This window comes from Sardina pilchardus, chromosome 2, assembly GCF_963854185.1.
Source record: "Sardina pilchardus chromosome 2, fSarPil1.1, whole genome shotgun sequence".
Taxonomy (NCBI): Eukaryota; Metazoa; Chordata; class Actinopteri; order Clupeiformes; family Clupeidae; genus Sardina; species Sardina pilchardus.
This window is the reverse complement of record NC_084995.1, coordinates 36,899,411-36,920,219: the sequence shown is the minus strand read 5'-3', so window position 1 is coordinate 36,920,219 and position 20,809 is coordinate 36,899,411. Positions and strand designations below refer to the sequence as shown.

Here is a 20,809-nt window from a genome sequence, read left to right as displayed (position 1 = left end):
TCTGGCAGATCAACCTAGTCGGGACACACTACTGGGAAACTCTAAGTGGCTGCAGTCTTGGGTTTTCTCCATATGTCTCCTCATTTAAGAGCTCAAATTATGCTGTTTCCTGTTTATGTAAGATTAATTGTATGTGACTTATCTGCCAGTCGTTGCATTATGTGTTTATATAATTCCAATAGACATGTGAATTAAACATGTGTACGTCCATTACATAATTTGGCTATACTTGAGCTATGGTAATCCCTGTGGTCAAAAGTAAACCCTGACTTATTAGATTAATGGCAACAACAGGACTTTATTATCATCCCATCAGAACACGAACTGTGCATCAATAAACAAACATAGGTACTGTCTAAAAAAGTGCAAGCAGATTATACACATAAATCAATGATATAGCCAAACATATCACCAAATAATGATGTAATAACAAATAAAGAATAGGTAAATAAGGAAGGGAGGCTTTGATAGAAAATTCCTTGTCCAAATCACAATATCTAACTGTAACGGATATCTATTTTGGAATTAGGATAATTCATAAAATCATACACATTACAAGAAAATCATGTTCATAATTTCATTTATTTCAAGGATGCAAATAAGTTATTGTTACCAATTTAAATTTGTTATCTACATTCTATTTAATCAATAAATACTCTACTTATACCATATATTGCATAACATTCTATGACACATGTACAACTTTATCATAACAGTATATTTTCTCAAGAAACTTTTATGTTTGCAATGTTAGAGTGTGTCCTCTAAACAATGCTATTCATATAATATTATACTATATATTTAGCTTTGGTCAAATGTACAATTCAATCACTCTAATGGTGGCCTTTTACGCATATTTACATTATTTTCTCAGTATGTTTTTTTTGTCAACAACTGAATCATAAGAGAATCATAAGAGAGGTTGTTGTCTAAATCAGACACATGTTAAGAAATTTCCACTTTACTCACATTTCTCATTTTAAACTGATGGAAAATACAGTGTGAATGTACCCTCTGATACTTTGAAATGATAGAACTTTCTGTGCGGGATGACATACCAATAAAAGTTATCACATTAGTTTTCAGAGACAATGGAAGAGTTCACAAGGCTGGCCTTGTAGCTTGTTGCATTGATCCATTCACAGGACAAAATGTGAATGGGATATGTTCTTCATACAGCATCAAAACACCCGACTAAATAATGACAATTAAAACACGGCTATCATGAGATTAAATTACATCACAAACACAACACTTTGATTGTGTTAGACCTGCTAACACCTACTGTACATCTGACACCACGAGACTAGCTCCACTCACACAGGGCCATCAGTGTCAGCAGCGACTCTGTCCTGCATTCAGAACAACATATGGCTAACACACATTGTGATCAGTAAACACTCTCGTTGATGGCTTTAGTTTCCACAGATATGCCCAAAATAGTGAGATGCCCGACAGATCCATCCTCGATCCATCCCTAGCTCCCTGGGTCCGAGGCGTGCCTCTGAGGGCCACTGGGGTCATCCAGGACAGACTGCTGACCGGGCAAAGAGAGCCGCCTTAGATATCCGGACTGGCTAGAGCAGGCTGACCTTGTCTCTGACCCCAATTCTGCCTGGGGGCCAAAAGCGTAGCAGTCCATGGGTATATGCTCCGAGTCATTAGCTAGGTTTTGGGCTTGGCTCTCCATAGGGTTGTATACATTTATTGATATACTATCTGAATTGATGTCTGGTGTTGGATCCACACGGTTCAAGTTAATATCACTCTCTTGGTGGACTCCAAAGATGCTGTGGTACAGGGCCTGATTCTTTGGTAGATCTTGAGGAGGAAGTACAGGCGTCTGTAGTTGCAATATTGCACCAACATCAGAAGGATTAGAAGACCTCCCATGGAAATCTTGCTGTGCTAAAACCTAAAACGGGGATACGCAAGACATGAGGTACCATCAAGCACATCAGAGAAAGTGACGAGGAAAAGGAAACGGTCACATGGTTCATAGGGACACACCAAAAGAGATAGAGCTGCTGTTCACTAGGTGCTTGACTAGTATAATCATTCTAATTTGCTTTTTATGTGTTTTAATGACTTTTTAAACACTATGAAACTACTCCCCCTTTTATGTGTGATTATTCCTTTTCAAACACTTTTAAACTACTGCCCTTTTATGCTTTTATGCACTATTACCTTGTGTGTTTCAAGTCTTCTTTTTTATTCTTTAATTTATAAACTATTTTTTGACTATTGCCCTTCTATGCTTTTATTCCTGTTTGCTTTGTGTTTTGTGAATGACCTTTGTGTATGAAATGCGACACATAAATAGTTGACTTGAGTTGACTTGACTTGACCCATACAGACACTAACTAATGACAACATGTTTCATATTTCACAAATTACCTGTGTCTCTGTGTCCGGCACAGGGACAGAGTGCATCACACTCTGGTCCAGTGTGGGAGGGGTGGCCGGGGTGCCCGGGGTCTGAGATGGTGATAACACTGAGCTGTATGAGGGGGGAACTACAGCCATCTGTCTCTGCAGCAGCTGCATGATGGCCCCAATGTCTGTTGACATGCGAGTTTCCAGCCTGGAACAGATACATACACGCACGCACACACACACACACACACACACACACACACACACACACACACACACACACACACACACACACACAGACACAGACACAGACACACACACACACACACACACACACACAAACGCGCGTGCGCACACACACACACACACACACACACACACACACACACACACACACACACACACACACACACACATACACAAACCACACACCACACACACACCACACACAAACAGCATGTTAACAGGAACAGTCAAACGTCCACATTAGCACTTCTATTGGGGGTGCCAGGAGCTTGGCAAGGTAGTGGCAGAGATGTGCAGGTTTGTTTCAAAGGAGGTGAATGTCCCACTATGTACGGTTTGTAGCATGAATTTGCATCCCAAATTGGTGCAAAAATACACATATGAAATATGACCCATAATAAAAACCTCTGGCAAGAGGGGTTACTGTTAGTCATTGAAGGGAAGAGAAAGGTTGGTTGAGGGCTGCAACTGTTGCTCTGTTTTGTGCTTGTGGTAAGATGCCTACTCTTCCCCACTAGGGGGCAGTGAGCACGTGCTGAGCCCCCTGCTGCTGAGCCGTGTTGATAAAAGAGTGAGAGTCCTGCAGCAGTCTGGCTCTCAGTCACGCACGTGCGGCCCTGCGATCAGCTGGACGGCCGTGTCACTGACCTGTTGAGCTGACGCTGCAGCAGCTCCAGCCGGTTCTCCACCTCGCTGCACTGGCGACGCGTGAAGCCGGGCAGGAGGGCGCTGGACGGAGGGGCGGGCGGCGCGGTCAGGCTGCGGCTGGGAACCTCCTGGTACTGCGGGCTGTGGTTCTCCCCCCAGAAGCTGAAGATGTTGGACACCCCTGAGAAAGCACCTACAGTGCGGGATGGTAGAGGCACCATGTTAATGCAATGTGGACACGACAGAAATTATAGGGATGTAAATATTATGCATTCTAATCCCCACGATAGTAATCTGAAACACATTCCCATGAGTTTAGAGTTGAAAAAAAAAGAAATAGATGGTGAATTAAACAAAAACACTGTGAATACAAACAAAACATTTTCACCATCTTTGTTTACCATCTTTATGACAAAATATCAACCGGGAGGTTAATATTTATCATATACAAAGTACTAAGTACTACATTTGTTATAACGATTAGCAATGATTAGTATAACAAAGATGGTAAAAGTATGCATGCTCCTGTCCTTGACCACCCAGGCCTCCTCACCTGACAGGGCGTTGCAGCTGTTGCTGCTCTTCTCCTTCTCCAGCTCCGCAGGGTCATTCATGGTCAGTGGAGTGGACTGGCTCTGGGAGGGGAACGTCAACACGGACTCCTCTTCCTCCTCGTCCTCATCGTCGCTGCTGGAGCCGTGAGCAAAAGAGCTGGGCCCACCGTGCCCTTTGACCTGGGGCTGCGGCTCGTCTCCGGGGCTCGGGGGGTCGTGACGGGCCGCATGGTGAGTGTTTCTTTGAGACTGTGGAGAAGCCCCCGTGCTGCTCGGATCTGATGCTAAAGACGTGACATAACATCTTCTGTTACTAAGAGGCTTGTAATTTTGATGAAATTACAGAAAATGATTTACATTAACAGTTACAGTACTTTCACCTATGTATGCAAACAACTTGAGATTTTTGCATAAATAGGTAAGACTTTCAGAGGTAATCTTAGTGAATTACTCTGAAATTTGACAAATGGCTGGTGCACAGGTTCATCAATACTCTACATGTAAGCAGACGCAGACCTTACCTTTGCCATTCTTGCTATAATAGGAATACTTATTCCTGCTATAGTTGTGAGTGGGGCTGTTGCTGTCTGAGTCATCACTGCTTCCTGAACTCACAACCATGTTGGTCTGAAACATGAGGACACATGATCAATCTCCTGGGAGCTGAAATGGCTTTTCCGTTTACGCAACACTCGTCAGAGGAATTCAGTGGTGCAGTGAGGGACTCACATCACGCAAGTTAAAAGTGATTTCCAGGTTGCTCCAGAAACAGTCTGAGAACTCTGGGTACATATCCAGAACATCCTGGACATCCTCCCTCTGGATCTTGTGCAGGTCGCAGTAGGTCAGCGCTCGGACGTCTGCAGTAGACTTCCCCGGTCTGGTGTACAGGTTGATGGGCTCCCCAAAGATGTCATTCTTCCCTAAAAAGAAAAGAAAAACATACTGAGCATTTCACAACTAGATGTATTTTTTATAGGCCAGTAGAGGGTGCTAAGAGTATTCGAAATAAATACGGGTTCACTTTCCAGTGCTATACGGGTTCACTTTCCAGTGCTATGCTGTCAACATGGGACAATGGTCTCCAAACTCTGCTATAAAGGAAAGCTCTGCTATGCTACTTTAATCTAAGCAATCAGTAAAATCACAGGTAGACATACATTTGGTTTGCAACATGCAACATTTACAGCCATGTAAGAGGTTTCCATACATGTAGCACCATACTGTACATGTACAGTTCTGAAAAAATGAAGAGACCACTGCACATTTTTCTGATGTTACCCTACGGTTTCTGAGTGCCATTCAAATCAATTGAAGATTATGTTCAAATTTGCAAATTTGCAGCGGCCTCCTAATTTTGAATATAACCGTCAACTCATTCAAACGTCACTCAGCAACTATATGATGACATCAGAAAAATGCTAATATCATAATCTACATTTTTTCCAGAGCTGTATATGTTCCCCAGCAGAATACTATACCAACAGAACAACCTTCATCTGACCCCCACGCAGATGGCTCACCCAGAATGGCCACCACCACGTCGTCACGGAGGATTTCGATGGAGCCGCGCGAGATGAAGTAGAGCGCGGAGATGACGTCGCCGGCGTGGACCAGCGTGTCCCCCGGGGGAGCGTGGGTGGTCTTGAACCTCATGGCCAGAGCGCGCAGGCAGCCCTTGGTGGAGCCCTTGAAAGCCTTGCAGTTCTGCAGCAGCGTGCGGTTCAAGTGCAGGCAGATGTCGGCCTGCAGGCATTCAGGGAAGCCCTTCAGCACCTGTCAGTGCAAAAGAGAGACGTCTAGGTTACTCACAATTCCAAATTTGTTTTGTGATCCTCAAAGTTGATTTTTAAAAATAGATTTTATCTAGTTTTAATTTACTTACATTTATTTTAATTAACTTGCATTTCATTTATGCTTTTATCAAAGTGATTTACAGATACCAACTGCAGAGTCCAGTGTGTGCCTTGCTCAAGAGCACAACGGTGGGGATTCAATGAGCATTTTAAAGGTTTATTGTGTTAACACTTAGCAGTACTTTCATCTTCAGCATGAGCGATGTTGATACTCACTGCATTCATGTCTATGCCGTTGGTGTAGGACCAGGCGTGCTGGAAGTACTCCTCCAGCCTCTGGCGCAGTGGGTTGGGGATCTGGTGGAAGCGGATGAACTCTCGCACCCTCATCATCTGGGCGTGGTACCGCGCTGTTCCGGAGTAAAGCCGCTGGATGATGGCCGACACGTTCCCGAAGATGCTGGCGTACATCAGCGCTGATGGGGTCACAAACAGAAACCGCTTTAGATTGTGTTTTGTGTTCTTACAGTGCAGATGGCTGTGCCACTGTTGATGAGCTGTTGTTGACCATCTTAACTGGACATGAATAAATTATAGCTATAGACATTGGAAACCAATTGACATTTCTGTGTAATGTGATTACAATGAAGGCAGCTGACATGAACCCTGATCAAAGTTGTAAATGTACTGTAAATGGCTTTACTCCATATCTGAATGAATATTAATAGGTCAAACGCATCATGATCCTCACAGCCAATGAGCATGACGCAGATGGAGAAGATCTTCTCGGAGTTGGTGTTGGGCGAGACGTTGCCGAAGCCCACGCTGGTCAAGCTGCTGAAGGTGAAGTAGAGCGCCGTCACGTACTTGTCCTTGATGGACGGGCCCGAGCCCGGAATGCTGTGGTTGTACGGCTTCCCCAGCGAGTCGCCCAGCGTGTCCAACCAGCCGATGCGCGCGGCGCCGTTCCGCTCCACGTTGCCGATGGCGTACCAGATGCAGGCCAGCCAGTGGGCGATCAGCGCGAAGGTGCACATGAGCAGGAAGAGCACGGCCGCGCCGTACTCGGAGTAACGGTCAAGCTTACGGGCCACTCGCACCAGCCGCAGCAACCGGGCCGTTTTCAGCAGCCCGATAAGAGTTGTAGTCTGAGGACATGATGAAGGTGCATGAGTATTTGCGATTTGCTTTTACAACTTATTCTCAAGTCACCTTATCAACAAACAAATATATCTGTATAACATTGCAGAAAAGACAATACATGCACCCTTGGTCTTGACTGTTTTTTCTTCTATCTACTGTGTAAAGTTCCTGTGTAGGTGTGTGCACACGACCCATCCCTTACCTCTTCCCCTGAGCGGTAGATGAGCAGGTCGAAGGGGATGGCCGCCACCAGGTCGATAAGAAACCAGCCCTTGAAGTAGTGCACGGCGATGCGAACCGGGTGGCTCACCACCTCGTCGTTGTTGTTGACGTACGTGGTGCGGAAGTTGATGATGATGTCCAGGATGAAGAGGATGTCCACGATGAGGTCGACCACGTTGAGCGGGCTGCAGGAGTAGCCGCAGCGCTGCATGGCGGCCTCCTCCTCGTCGCTCAGCAGGAAGGCCGCCGAGTAGGGCGTGAAGATGGCCGTGTAGATGACCAGCAGCAGGATCACCCAGTCCCACACCGCCTTGAAGGGGCTGTAGTGCAGGATGGTCCATTTGTGGATGCGTGGGGCCTGCAGCTTGTATTCTGGTAGCACGTCTGCACCCAGGGAGAGGACCTGTGAGGAGACAGTTTAAAGATCATTGGATATCTGTGATTAACGAGATTAAAATTCAATGAAGGTGTTTCAACTGTCACCAGTTGAGTCGATCGAGTGCCTGTGGATGTAGCTAAATTAAAGTAATTTTAAAGGTTACATACAGTAGTATGAAAATGTCAGTGCTTTTATACGCATGGATATCTTGGACTACCAATGCCAAAACTCAACAAACCCAGTCATTCCTTTATGGGCTCCCTGGGTCTGGAGGTACGTGATTCAGTGAGATTAAAATGAGCCTTTTTCCCTTCAAGAACAAAAGTGCAAAAGTTTGATTTTATTCCTTAAGCTTGGGACCTGTTGGGACTAAAACGTCAAAGCATAGCTATCGTCCAATATGCTCATGTTTGTCAAGGAACACAGATGGGGCACTCTGAATAAGATTCTTCAGACAGAGATGAACAGTGCTGAAAATACCAAAAGGAAGAAGCACCTCAACACAGTTGGACCCAGATGTTTTATTAAGACCTCAAGAAACTAGTTAAAATTGTGGAAAAAGTAAAATGTGTTTAAACTTTCAAATTCACAAACATATTGCAATATATAACTGACCAATGACCTTATTCACAGCAAGCTCAAATGATATATGGCAGTGTTGGCGGTGTAATGCTGCGTTCACTGCCAGGCTCTTTGGCGACAGTGTTGTGGATTTCCATTACCACACAATCTGTGTCACACGCAAGCCCACAGGCTAAACAGTCTGTCCGCAGTGTCACACACACATGCCATCCTCACATGGTGGCACAAACCCTAACTCTGATCCTCTGACACACATACGACACACACGCACGTGCACACACAAACACACACACACACACGCACCTCACAGACAGACAGACATTACATATTATAATTCTGTATATTCTTCTCTACAGTATACTAAATAATCTTCAAGATGCAATATGTAATCCCCATCAACAACAGTTCTGTCATAATATGACTGTTGCGACCTTCAGTACGTGTCTAACAATCAAATATTGAACATGAAAATACTCAGATCATGACTTTCTTGCTGGCTTTGAAAAAAGACAATGTCGACTTGGGGGAATACTGGGCTTTTCAAAGAGGATTGTTCCCTTCCATGCCTGTAATGACCATAGAAATTCTCCACCACGGTTGTGGCCTACTAACCCTCCACAAGACTGATCTGCTGTGTCACGGTGGCACGTCATGGCTCATTGAGAGAAATACTTACACTAAAACCAATCTAGAGTTTTTCGAGCATGACGTACTATGGTAAGAGTACACTCCACAATAGCTCCAGCAGTCCCGAGCGACTGAGTTTTAATTACTACAAGGCCATTCTCTAATGCCCATGCACAAAGGCTAATTTTTCACCAGCCCTCTGAAATGTCAAAATCGGGTATAATTACACACATACACACATGGTTAGCTGTTTCCAATCCAAATCCTATTCAAATCCAAACTACTTTTTAAAGTCACAAGATGATAAATAACGAGGTCATTTTTACTACACAGAGCCGGCGTACTGTAGTCCGTTTCAACGCATACGTCAGAGTGACACCCAATGCAATCATGTGTCCCAAGCGAGGCTGCTCCTGCATCATGTGTCAGCTGTACCAATTCCCTCCATTCATTTGATGCACTGACACAATTCATAATTCATTCACACTAATCTAATGTTTCTCTTGCTCATTACCCCCCATTAGAGCGGTGAGACACATCCGCAACAGGCCCCTGTGAGCAGAAGTCCCCTTAATCTATTTACAGAGGGACAGATCGCTATTCCCAGACAATCTGCATTCAAAAACCAATTATATTTTGGGCTGAAAAAATACCCTCTGATTCTATCACCCACTTTCATTGGCCATGAGATGCTTATGAAGCCTGCATCCTAGTTAGTGAGTAGATTTAGAATATTTAATTGATGCTTCTATTTCTGTATCTGGGTTAGAGTTAACAGGCCGCTGTGTATAATCTATTCACGTGCCACAGTTTATTTGCCCGTATGAAAACAGAGACAATACAGACAGATGTCACAAATATTGACACGACATTGAATATAGGTTATTAATGTGTCACTCGTCATGTTATAACTGAATTTGGAATAGTTCGAAAATATCCACTGACATCAAGCTGTGTAACAATGTTACAGTATTCCCCCCCAAATGAAATGACTGCATGTGCCGAGGTCTGCCTTGCATGGTATCACATTCACTGTGTCTTGTTTAGTGGTATCACCTCACACTAGTAATACTACGCTTCCCCAGTGTCTGCAATGTCCCCAGCAAGACAATTCAATAAAGATTAGACAATCAAATTGGTCAAGAGTCAAGCGACTACTGTACATTCACAACAAAACAAGCATGCAAGATAATCACGTTATGTTGCACGTCTATCATCTATGCTCTTTGGCTTACAGAGACCTTTCGCCTTCACAACGACACCTTCCCAATCACAGGGAATCCTTCACGCTATAGAGCACTTCTCACTTCCTCACTGGCTCTGTGCCACCTTACCTTTCCATCCTCGGGGGACAGGTGTGGGCTTGTCGCTCCCCAACACCTCAGCTTGAGAGAGCAGGGCACCTCACAGGGCATGGGGGCAGAGGAGCGCGCCGGACGAGCCAGCAGAGAGGGAGGACCGGAGCGAAGGAGGGCGTTCAGCAGCTTCAGGGCCGGGGTCAAAATCATGGTCCCCGGCAGCAACGGGAGCCACCCGCCGAGACGAACACCAGGCTGGGGCACCCGGGTACCTCTGCCTGGGCCCCGAGCCAAAGCACCATCCCCGTGGCGCGAGCGAGCGAAAGGGCCTGTCCTGTTCCCCCGCGCTTTGACACCTGTCAAACTCCACCTGAGGCGTCACAACCCCGCCGTCCGGTGCGCGCACAAGAGTCCACACAGCACGGTCCTCGGACGTCAAGTGATAAGTCTCCACTCCCTGTCTTGTGGCTACACTGGTGGTCTGGACCTCTAATTACATCAGTCCCACTTCCTCCCTTGGCTTATCTGTTTACTTAGAGCCGCTGCGTCCTCAGGCAAGGGGGATGTCTAAAATGCTTTCTATACAAATAAAACAGAGCAAACAGCACAAGAGAATCTTTTAAGGGAAGAATTCATCTGAACACCGGAATTCAGCTGTGGTTGTGTTCTAGGTTGTGCACAACCTAGTTTTGATGCAAAATAGCACTCAAGGAGAGAGCGAGAGAGAGATGGAGAGAGAGAGAGAGAGAGAAAGATGAAGATAGAGAGGGAGGGAGAGCACAAAAGTGGATGAAGGAGGGGCAACTGTGGAATGAGAATGTTTACTGCACAAAGATAACTTTACCATTCCAGTGGGATTATTGAAATATGTAATGTGTGGAGTCTTGGGGCTACAGTAGAATAATTACATCTTTCCTTCCACAATTTATCTTTTGTCTTTTGTAGTATACTTTCAACATAGTATTTCTTACTGTAGTTTAAATGATCACTGTCAGAAAGCAAAAGGGCCTGTACATTGTAATGGAATTACTGCTAGCTGACATTATCCACACTATCGATCACATGACCATTTTTCATATCAGTAGCCACCGTTTCATAAAACTGACACTACTGAAACAAACACCACTGTGCTCATACTGAGAATTAGCAAAGGTCACACTGATAACAATGAGATATCGCACATATTCAGCAATACATACTGCAGGGTATCAAGGTCTGGGAATTTTCACTCTCAAATGGGTGAATCACTGGGTCATAGACGATTAGACTTCCTGTAGCGACAGAGAGCTTGTGATTCATCTAGGTTCTAATAGTCGCTGCACACCTAATGCTTTATTGTATAAATACAGCTTGTATTTATAGCATGTGTATTTATGTCTATGTAAGTACATTATAACAGGCTTCTTAGGTTCAACTACTTTCATGAAATTAGCTGCACATTTGCCTTAATTGTGAATGAGTCATCAGTTTTCGTCTGAGGTCAGAGGCACAGGTTATTACTGTATCATCCCAATATCCCACTGTGCATACCCTTCACCACCTCTGTGTTTGACCCCCCCTGTCCCACAAAAACAGAGTAATCCCCTATCTGTCCCTTATACTCTGCTCAGAGTGTCTTTATCTTTTACTTACTTATCTTTTTATTTTAATAAGGACCCCATTATGACCTTCAGCAGAAGTTTGGGATTGCACCTGACCACACACACACACACACACCATAAGGTTTGGTCCTTCAACTGTCCCTGTCCAGTGGCCTGCAGCTCTCCCCTGCACAGCTGGTGTGTGGTCAGCAGAGAAAGAGAGAGGGAGAGAGAGAAAGAGAGAGAGAGAGAGAGAGAGAGAGAGAGAGAGAGACAGACAGACAGAGAGTCGGGGAAAGAGAGTTCGGTAACCCCTCTCCAACTATGACTGTGTTTAAGTTCCCCAAGTGCTCTCAGGTGCTAGAGGGCTGGACAGCATTTGTAAACAGCCTGTTCTTTCTCTGAGGGGGTCATGTCACCTTCAAAGCAAAAGGACTGACCCAACTGGGCTGCATGGTGGAAGTAGTCTGCTCTGTTAATATCGACCATCATTATTGCATACAAGCAGCAAGCTACTGTATGTAAAGTAGCTAACGTATATGAGACATGAAATATTCTGTATGTAGCATTTATTTTTGCAATGGTTTAGTGGTGTTGCTTTAGATAGTGAATACACATTCATTCCACAATCCAACTCCTGAGCACTTAAACTAGGATTGCTATAAGCTATAACCTAGCACCCTGACGTATGGATCTGGGACTGGAGAAATGGCTGTGCTGTCCTTGAAGCTATAATCAGGGTACAGCCACACTAAACACTGGAAGGGACAAACAGACACAAGTGAGAGATTTACTGCTCTCTAGTGATCGATGGAGAGGCCTTGAGACGTCTGAGTTTCCAGTCACTGCTGTCAATGGATGACATCATGGCTGTGCACTCACAAGCAATATATGCTAACAATCCAGTGAACTCAGGTAAGCAGAAGCTAATATTGTCAATAAATACCTATATTAAAATGATTTTACCTAAAGAAGTCATGTAATGATGACTCAGTGGAATATGGAAACACCACATACCGTAATTTCCCGACTAATAGCCGTGGCTTATACATTGATTTTACAAAAAATATTCCACTATGAGGTTGATACACAGGGACAGTTAATATGGTATTAATATGGTTTTCTTTCTTTTAACTTGCCTAAAACAAAGGCTTATACACAATGCGGCTTATACACTGGAAATTACTGTATGGAAACATCTCATTGTCACCCACTTGAACATGGGACCACTTCTAACATTTGTCCAGAAGGAGGCAATGCTTGCCTGATAATACCCACTTATGGTTTCCATGAGAACATACAAACAGTCATACGCAACAGGAAAATGGAACTCTCATACAATCGCACTAGTAACACTACAGTAAAGTGAGTTATCCCTGTTGTATAACATCAGGTAATGTCCCAGTTGCATAATGTGGTAGAATCACTTAGTTGCCCTTCAGTGTGGGATGGAACTCCACAGAAATAAAGAACATGGCAGTCGTGTACATGAATGACTGCAGCAGAGAGATGCTCCCTTCCATTTCTCAATTCATCCTTGCTGTATGGAGTATTTAACATAGAACTCATGCCCACACATGGTTATCTAAACTGATCAATTACTCAATAAATTCAATATCCTCAGAGTGAAAAGTCAACATATCACTGTAAAGCGCCATCAGGACCCATCTACGTTATATGTGGAAAATGTAGCTAAAGAAAACTGCTGGGCAGCAGTTCCGAGGCGTGATTCTTGGCGTACTGTAGCCATTCCTGTGAAATTAAGTGAATCACATACAGTAGGTTCACACACAGGTGCTGTGGGGTCTGTCAGTGCAGCCTGCCATCCGTCTGAGAGGTGAAAAGGCCTCGGGGATGTGCAGTGCAGTGCAGTGCAGTGCAGAGCAACACAAGATGGACTCCGAGCCTCAAGGCAGGGGAGCCACACCATTCAAGGTCAGCGTTTCACAGAGATGGATGTTGGGAAGCCTGACCTGTGGACCACGGCTGCTGTGAACACGGGGGTCGAAAGCGACGAGAGCATACGGGCTGTGAAGGAGCGAATCTAGGCAGCTTTAGGCACTGGTCACTTACTCACTGTTTCAAAGGCAGCAGGGAAATAAAACAGCTCCAAGCCGTAGCTCTGGCTACTGAGGCAGAGTGAGCAGAACCTTACGGATTACATTAAGAACCCCGAAGCATTAAAGTCTCGGAAGAAGTGTTGGGAAAAAATATTTAATATTCATTATTATGTTATCAGCAGAATGTGTGCTGTAAACACAGGAACTTCATGGACAAACAGTAGGAATATACAGAGCAAAACTATGATATTATAAAAGTGAATATTATGTTCCACAAGCTAAGGGGGAACACATTGATTAAATTCTGCTATCATCAAATTTGAACTCAAATGATCACAAAAACCTGTTCTCAACATGATCCTCATTAACAGAACCTGCTCTCCCCCCTAAAGCATGTTTACGATCTATCTAACTAACTATTACAAACTGTCCTGAATTGATGAGATGCCAAGAATTCAAGACTGGTATCATCTCTCTAGGGTGACGCAGTACATCGTTTCTGCTGCCTGGACAAATCCTAGTGAACCATCTGTGGGTGCTTTTCACAACTGGTCCTCCCTCATTAAATGTAGAGCTCGTTCTTCATTAAACAGACTGATTGTCATCCATTAAGCGCGATTCATTCACATTAGTCTGACTGGGCTCCACAAACAGATGGTGCAAGTCCCAGTTTAGAGGCAGCCTACAGCAACAACAACACTCAAAAGTTTTCTTATTTCACTTCATTACCATATTTCATATCCTAAGGTTGGACAGCAGTTTTCATCCTCAAACTGTCCAAGATGTTCATAATAATTAGACACAGTGATGTAGCCAACACACTCCTAATGGAAATGTGTGTCGTGACAACACAAAAAATATTTCAGACACCACTTTCAGAGCATTTTTTTTTCATCAAAGGGTTTTGTCTGTTTCTTCTACATTCCTACTTGAACATAATAACAAACAGAGTGTCTATTTCTTTTACTTTGGTGTGGCCATATAAACCCACTGCACCTCTAACGCTTCATATTGCCATATTCTCTACACAACTTCTTGGAAATACAGCTCTACTACTAAAAATATACCTACTAAAATATATCACATTTTTGTCTCATGCATTTATGAGCTGACTACAGTAAATGATCTCAGGACAGACATGGTCATTGGGTAAATTGCAGGTGTATGAGTGAGGTGGTGTATGTGAAATCCAAATAACATTTAACACCGCTTGCTCAAATGATATTGCCGTATAAAATACTCTCACTAGCCACAGAGAAAAGCGTACCATAGAGCATTGTACAAATATCTGTAAGATAATTTCTGGAGTTCCGGTGCAGACCCTGACAGCCCACCTGCTTCTTCCTGCCGCTTACCCCTGTACTGTGCGTTCACCCAATCAAGGGGCACTCACCTCCTGGGCGACTATGCTGGAGATGCGGACGGCCCTCTGGACACGCGTGTTCCTGCGCTCGGCGCTCGCCAGCGTCCCCTCCCGGGGGAGGCTCCCTCTCTCGCTGAGCGACATCTCTCTCCGCTCTCGTCCTCACCTCCGCCACACACCTCCACTCATGCCAGAGTTGGTGGGGGGTGGGGGGTGGGGGGGGGTGCACACGCTGTGCCACAGAGAACTACCCGCTGTGGGTGCTGTGCGTCTCGAGCAGAGTAGAGCGAACCCAACCGCCGGGCTCCCGAGGTCTCATGTGATCCTCTCGCTTGTCTGGGAATCCCCCTCCCCCCTCCCACCTGGTGTGGGGCTGTGCCTACGCCTTCGGAATCAAGTCACAATCAGAGTGGAGTTGGTCACATTCCGTTCCTTCAGCCTCGGTTCTTGTGTTTTTTTATCACTGTGAGAGTCCTGCCTGGAGCTCCGCACTTGAAGTTATCTTGAGTTCTTCGTGGGTGAGCGTCATCTCCCTCGGTGTCTCTGTGAGTCAGATATCATGATCTCCGCTTACTCGTTTACAGTTGACGAAGAGTGGTCTACATTTTGATACAGAGGTGTAGAATAAGTATTGAATATTTGCTGTTTAGGTTCACGGTATGACTTCCTCTTTGTGTGATGTAGTTTCACAAGTAAATCTTCACTTTACTCAATCTTCACATCCAAAAGCGCATGCTGCAGCAATGTCTCACTCATGTCTTCACTTTTCTGCCTTTCTGCCCACTGGGAGAGGAGCAAAGACGTCTGTGATCTCTCCGTCTCCCCGCTGTGAACCTGCTTGGGCAGCTGTGCCACTTTTCATGAGCTTTTTTCAAACAGGGTAAACTGCCTCTACGGTCCACTCTCTCCAGCACTCTTGCTCTCTCTCTCTCTCCCTCTCTCTCTCTCTCTCTCACACACACTCGCCCTGCTCTTCAGTGTTCCCTCCTTCCTCTCTGCCGCTTCAGTGGCAGTCCCACTCTGGATGAGCAGTAATTACAGCTGGCTGCTGGATCCTCCTCCTTCCCTCCAACACCAGCCCGACGGTGGAGCCAGATTGATGAGCCTCTTTCCCCTCAGTAAACACAAACAGGCTTACATTCAGCACCCTCTGACAGTACTCACTCTCTCTTTCTTTCATCTGCAGGTGTGTATGTGTACTTTATCCCCTCATCATAACTTATTTATCAGGTATGTATTTAACATTACACAGGACGCTCAACCCAACCTTGTTTTTGCTTTGCTAACTGTGTAACTGTGTTATTGCTCTCTCTCTCTCAGAGTATAAAGTTGTATTGATCAAAACGATTGACTGATAGTGTGAATGGATGCACTCACCCCCAATATACACAGAGCCTCCAGGAGTTGATGATAAATGACCCAGGCAACCTCTTATTGAAACATGACCTCACCTGCCCAAGCGTGTGAGCTCACCTTTCATCTGCGTCAATGAACTCTTTCGCCTATGGGTTCGGTCAATCGATCTGGACGTCTGCTGTCACACTAGGTGGCTGGCTGTGAAATTTATTATTTCTAGTCCCCTGGGACGTTAGGGGATTAAAGGTGCAGTCAGTGTTAGTGCAGGAAGTCACATTTATTTATGTTTCTGTTTCAAATTAGGAGACATTTTTGTCCGAACAACATACAGTACATTATATTTTAACTAAGGACCAAACAAAACACACCAGGGGCTGGTTTTTACGATATTGTTCACGCTTAGCGAGCTGCAGTATGAAGAAGACTCCAAAGGTAAACCTTAATAAAGTTGTTTACCTTTATAGTCGTGGTTCTTGAATGATCCTTTAGGAGTCTTCTTCTGAAAAACTTCTGAAATATACAAGGCACTGTCCACCCTGAAGGTGCTGAATTGGTTGAACCATTGCTCAATCAGTAACATTTAGGCTACTTCAACATGGAGTGTGCTCGGGGAATCGGCAGCTAACAGATCATGAGGAGATGACGGAATGTAACATATCATGTCATGGTCTTGAAATATCGCTGACTGCAGCTTTAATAGCAGAAGTAGGTTTTTTTTGCTTGTTTGGGGGCAGGGGTAGTAATACGCCACAAACTGAACAACCAATCACTGACATCTACACAAGTACAAACAATTTCACTCAGGAATATAAGCGTGTTATACTTGAGTACTAGGGTATAATTCAAGTCTATTACTTTTGTGACTAATCAGTGAACAATGCAACACAATTAGTGGAAAATGCCTTTAAAAAAAAAAAAAACATTCCCTCATAAAGTTAAGAACTATCTTGGCTCAGACTCAGACACTCGGGGGGGAGTCATAACCGCACCACTGCTACACTGTCTCCATTACAGGAAGCAAGTGACCCAGTGCGTTCACACAGTGTTCCTCCTTATAGTACACAGACGATAAGGAGGCTTCAGAAGAGCGGCAAACACGCAACTCAGTAACAACTACAACAGATAGATACTGCTATTATAGCCACCGCATGTGTCAACAAGGGTATTATTAGGACATTACACCTCTTGACATGCACCACTCCACTCATGCCATACATCAGACTACTCTGATAAAGACTAGGAATGACACTGACCTAATGGATAAACAGAGCTCGATTGTAGCAGACCCATGAAATTATATTACAGCGTGACTGTGGCTGTCTGCACGGCAGAAAAAGGCAAGCTTGGCTGCTGTTCTCTAAAACCCATAAAATAACACTCAATATATTCCAGATATGTAAAAGGTTTCATCTGAGCCTAAAGCAAACACATTTGAATAAAGACACTCCCACGGTGCAATAGTGTATGCATATTGTGTGCATGCAACATTCCTCTTGGTTCCGCATCATGACAGCTTAAGTGGAACGTCTAAGGGGAGAGCGTTTCAATGTGGAAGGGAGCAGACCGTATTTCTGAGGGCTTTTCTGACTTTTATTCTGTGTGTGTGTGTGTGGGGGGGGGGGGGGGGGGCGCAGCATCAGTGTCTGAGCCGTATCGTATGTTTCCTGATAGAAACAGGTCCCTTTTAACCCAGGTGTGAGTGGCTCTGTTTGACAAGCCTTGCTTTGTAAACTGAGAAGGACACTCCCATCAAAATTTCATTAATTTTCAGCCAGTGGTTTGGCTATACCTAAACATAGTTTGCATTTCCAGTTGACTTTACCCAGATGGTGTGTCTTTGCAATGTCAAAACAACACAAGAACTGGCTTTTTCATGGAGCTGACTCTGTAGGCTGCCAGCGTGATTAAATGAGTGAGTTTGGTGAAGGACAGAAAAGCATTTCCCATAAGACACATTAGCAGTGGTTCACCTTGCTGGGGATCGCTGAAGGCACAAAGGGATATACTGACAGATAATCTCCTCTTGCCATCTCAGTGACTTTGGGCGTACAGCACTTGTGGTGGCTTTACTGCACACCACCCTATGTGGCATTACATTTGCCCCTCGACGCAAGACTAGTATTGGTGTTGCCATTATCTGTATCAGGGGAAGACAATGGTCAAATGTGACAAATGTGCATCACTAATTCCAATTTCATCTCGACACGTTGATAAAACTAAAAATGTCTGGACCTCGCTCATCATCTCTTGGAATAGCTGAGAAGTTATGGAATGATAACACTCCCCATGAAAAAAAGGCAATTATCTCAACAGGGTGATTCCAAAGACCATTAAGTGTCACCTCCATCAGCTGTATCTTTTTTCCTTTGCGCCTGAAATGACTTTAATAAGAAGTAAAATAATGATGGGAATGAGCTCATTTAACATCTCACCACGCTGAGCACAGGGTAAGAATTAAAATGCTTGGAGGCAAATAGAAGTGTCACCATGCTATCTGTCGCTGCTGGTGTTGAAAATCAGTTCGATATTTTCTAAGAGCTTTTGTAAGACTTTTAATATGCAGTTACCACAGAGATCTATCTGCAGTCTTCCGCACATGACATATAATAAATACTGTGACGGCACATTCTAAATGTTAATCAGTAATAACCTAAACCTAATAACCTAATAAAGATCTGGCCCCTAGTCTGAAAACAGAACTCCCTGTCTTGATGACAGTAGTTTCAATTGCTGCTCAGGCGGTTCAGACTACGCATTAAACCTCTAGTGCATCTCTGATATTATCAAACTGTTCTGGGAGATGTGTCATTCGCGTTGCCTCCCTCAGTGCTATCAGCGAGTTCGTCCTGAAATTGCCTTGGGCTTCAATTTAACATGGGCAGGATGGACATAGGGTCAAGTTTTAAAAGGCGCTTTCTGCACAAAAGGGAGAAAGCGTCATCACTGGGAGAATGCAGCCATTATTATTCAAACGGCTGCACTCATGTTGTCCTACCCACGCCCATGGAAAATATGCTAATTCTTTGTTATTTCAAAGATGTCATGGCCCTATAAAATAATGGGGGGGGGGGGGGGGGGGTACTGGGGGACATGCTGGTCTGTAATAATATGCTAATGAGCACTGTAAGATCCACTGCCACCATATAAGTTGAGGCTCTTACGCAGGATATTTTATGGATCCACATTGTATTTTGTTATCCTCGCAAAATATATATTGTACTAAAATAATATACAAATGTCTCTCTACATACAGTAACAAAATTAAACATATATTACAAATATCAGATATTCTCATAGCACAAAATTATTCTGAGTATTATTCCATGTTTACCATGAATGGATCTGGGTCACAAAGTGGAGTTTCAGTTCAGCTTCTGTTCACTCCTGTTTACACAATGGGCACATTAAAGTGCATTCATAAGCAGTATGCCTCCACTAAATAATTACAGCTTTACAAACACAGACACAGACACACACACAGACACACACAGACACACAAACACACACACACACACACACACACACACACACACACACACACACACACACACACACACACACACACACACACACACACACACACACACACACACACACACACACACACACACACACAACAAAGAGATGGATTTGACTGTCCCTGACCATATATTGGTTCCTTTGACTAATGACACAGCAGAGTTCCGATAATAAGGCCCACACTGAATAAGGATGAGTTCATGCTAACCAAGTGTTCATCATTCACTGGCTGCATGGCCTACACTGGAAGAGGAAGCCTCTATTGGCCTTGGTTGTTACTAATGGAGATAGATTCATGCCCAGAGTCAATGGAACGCCCATGCTGATCATATGTGGATCAGTTCAAATCTGGATCAGATACAAAACAGTTGGAACATTTTAAGACTTAACTCATATTGTGAGGGTCTGACTTGACATTGTGTAAAAGCATCCGATCCTTTGGGTGTTGGAAAAATGTGTGCTGTCAATTTTGATATGAATCATCACATTCAGACTTATTTGGCAAAACTGTTATCAGGGTTGTTAATACATTCTATTATGCTATAATGGATCAATGAAATATGCAACGCAATTTGTTTCCTGCTATATTATTACCTCCGCCAAGGAAGTTATGTTTTCATGAGGGTTTGTTGATTTGTTTATTTGTTTGTTTGTTTGTTTGTTTGTTTGTTTGTCTGTCTGTCTGTCTGTTTGTTCGCAAGATAACACAAAATGCTATGGATGGATTTCGATGAAATTTTCAGGGGAGGTCTGAAATGACCCAAGGAAGAAAATATACAATTTTGGGATTGATCCGTATCACTGTCTGGAACCAGGAGGCGGTTATGTTTTCGCTTGACAGAGGACAGCGCTCTCTGAGTGCTTTTCTTGTTAAGGCATGTGTACCATTTGTGACAAATACAAAAACAATAGCTGAATTTCCATTCAAGTTTTTAAGAAAATGTGACTACTGAAATAAAGGCATTCTGATTCTCTGTTTTCACGGTTGTGTCCCAACTTATCAAAATCATCAGATATTCAATCAAATATAATAAAATTAGGTGATTTCAAGGATAGCTGG

General features: G+C 44.0%; 1 protein-coding gene across 1 annotated transcript in view; it reads right to left on the bottom strand.

Moving 5' to 3' along the window:
• Nucleotides 1-469: 469 nt before the first annotated feature.
• The window catches only part of LOC134099553 (potassium voltage-gated channel subfamily H member 2-like), a 41,063-nt gene continuing 20,723 nt past the window's right edge, over nucleotides 470-20,809 (bottom strand). Inside the window, exons 6-15 of the mRNA XM_062552462.1 lie at nucleotides 6,966-7,388; nucleotides 6,372-6,768; nucleotides 5,897-6,096; nucleotides 5,348-5,600; nucleotides 4,554-4,747; nucleotides 4,346-4,451; nucleotides 3,824-4,108; nucleotides 3,271-3,463; nucleotides 2,398-2,584; nucleotides 470-1,915 (exon numbers count right to left, since the gene is read on the bottom strand). Coding sequence (XP_062408446.1) covers nucleotides 1,478-1,915; nucleotides 2,398-2,584; nucleotides 3,271-3,463; nucleotides 3,824-4,108; nucleotides 4,346-4,451; nucleotides 4,554-4,747; nucleotides 5,348-5,600; nucleotides 5,897-6,096; nucleotides 6,372-6,768; nucleotides 6,966-7,388 — 2,676 coding nt within the window. The 3' untranslated portion in view covers nucleotides 470-1,477. The remainder of the gene's footprint in view (nucleotides 1,916-2,397; nucleotides 2,585-3,270; nucleotides 3,464-3,823; nucleotides 4,109-4,345; nucleotides 4,452-4,553; nucleotides 4,748-5,347; nucleotides 5,601-5,896; nucleotides 6,097-6,371; nucleotides 6,769-6,965; nucleotides 7,389-20,809) is intronic.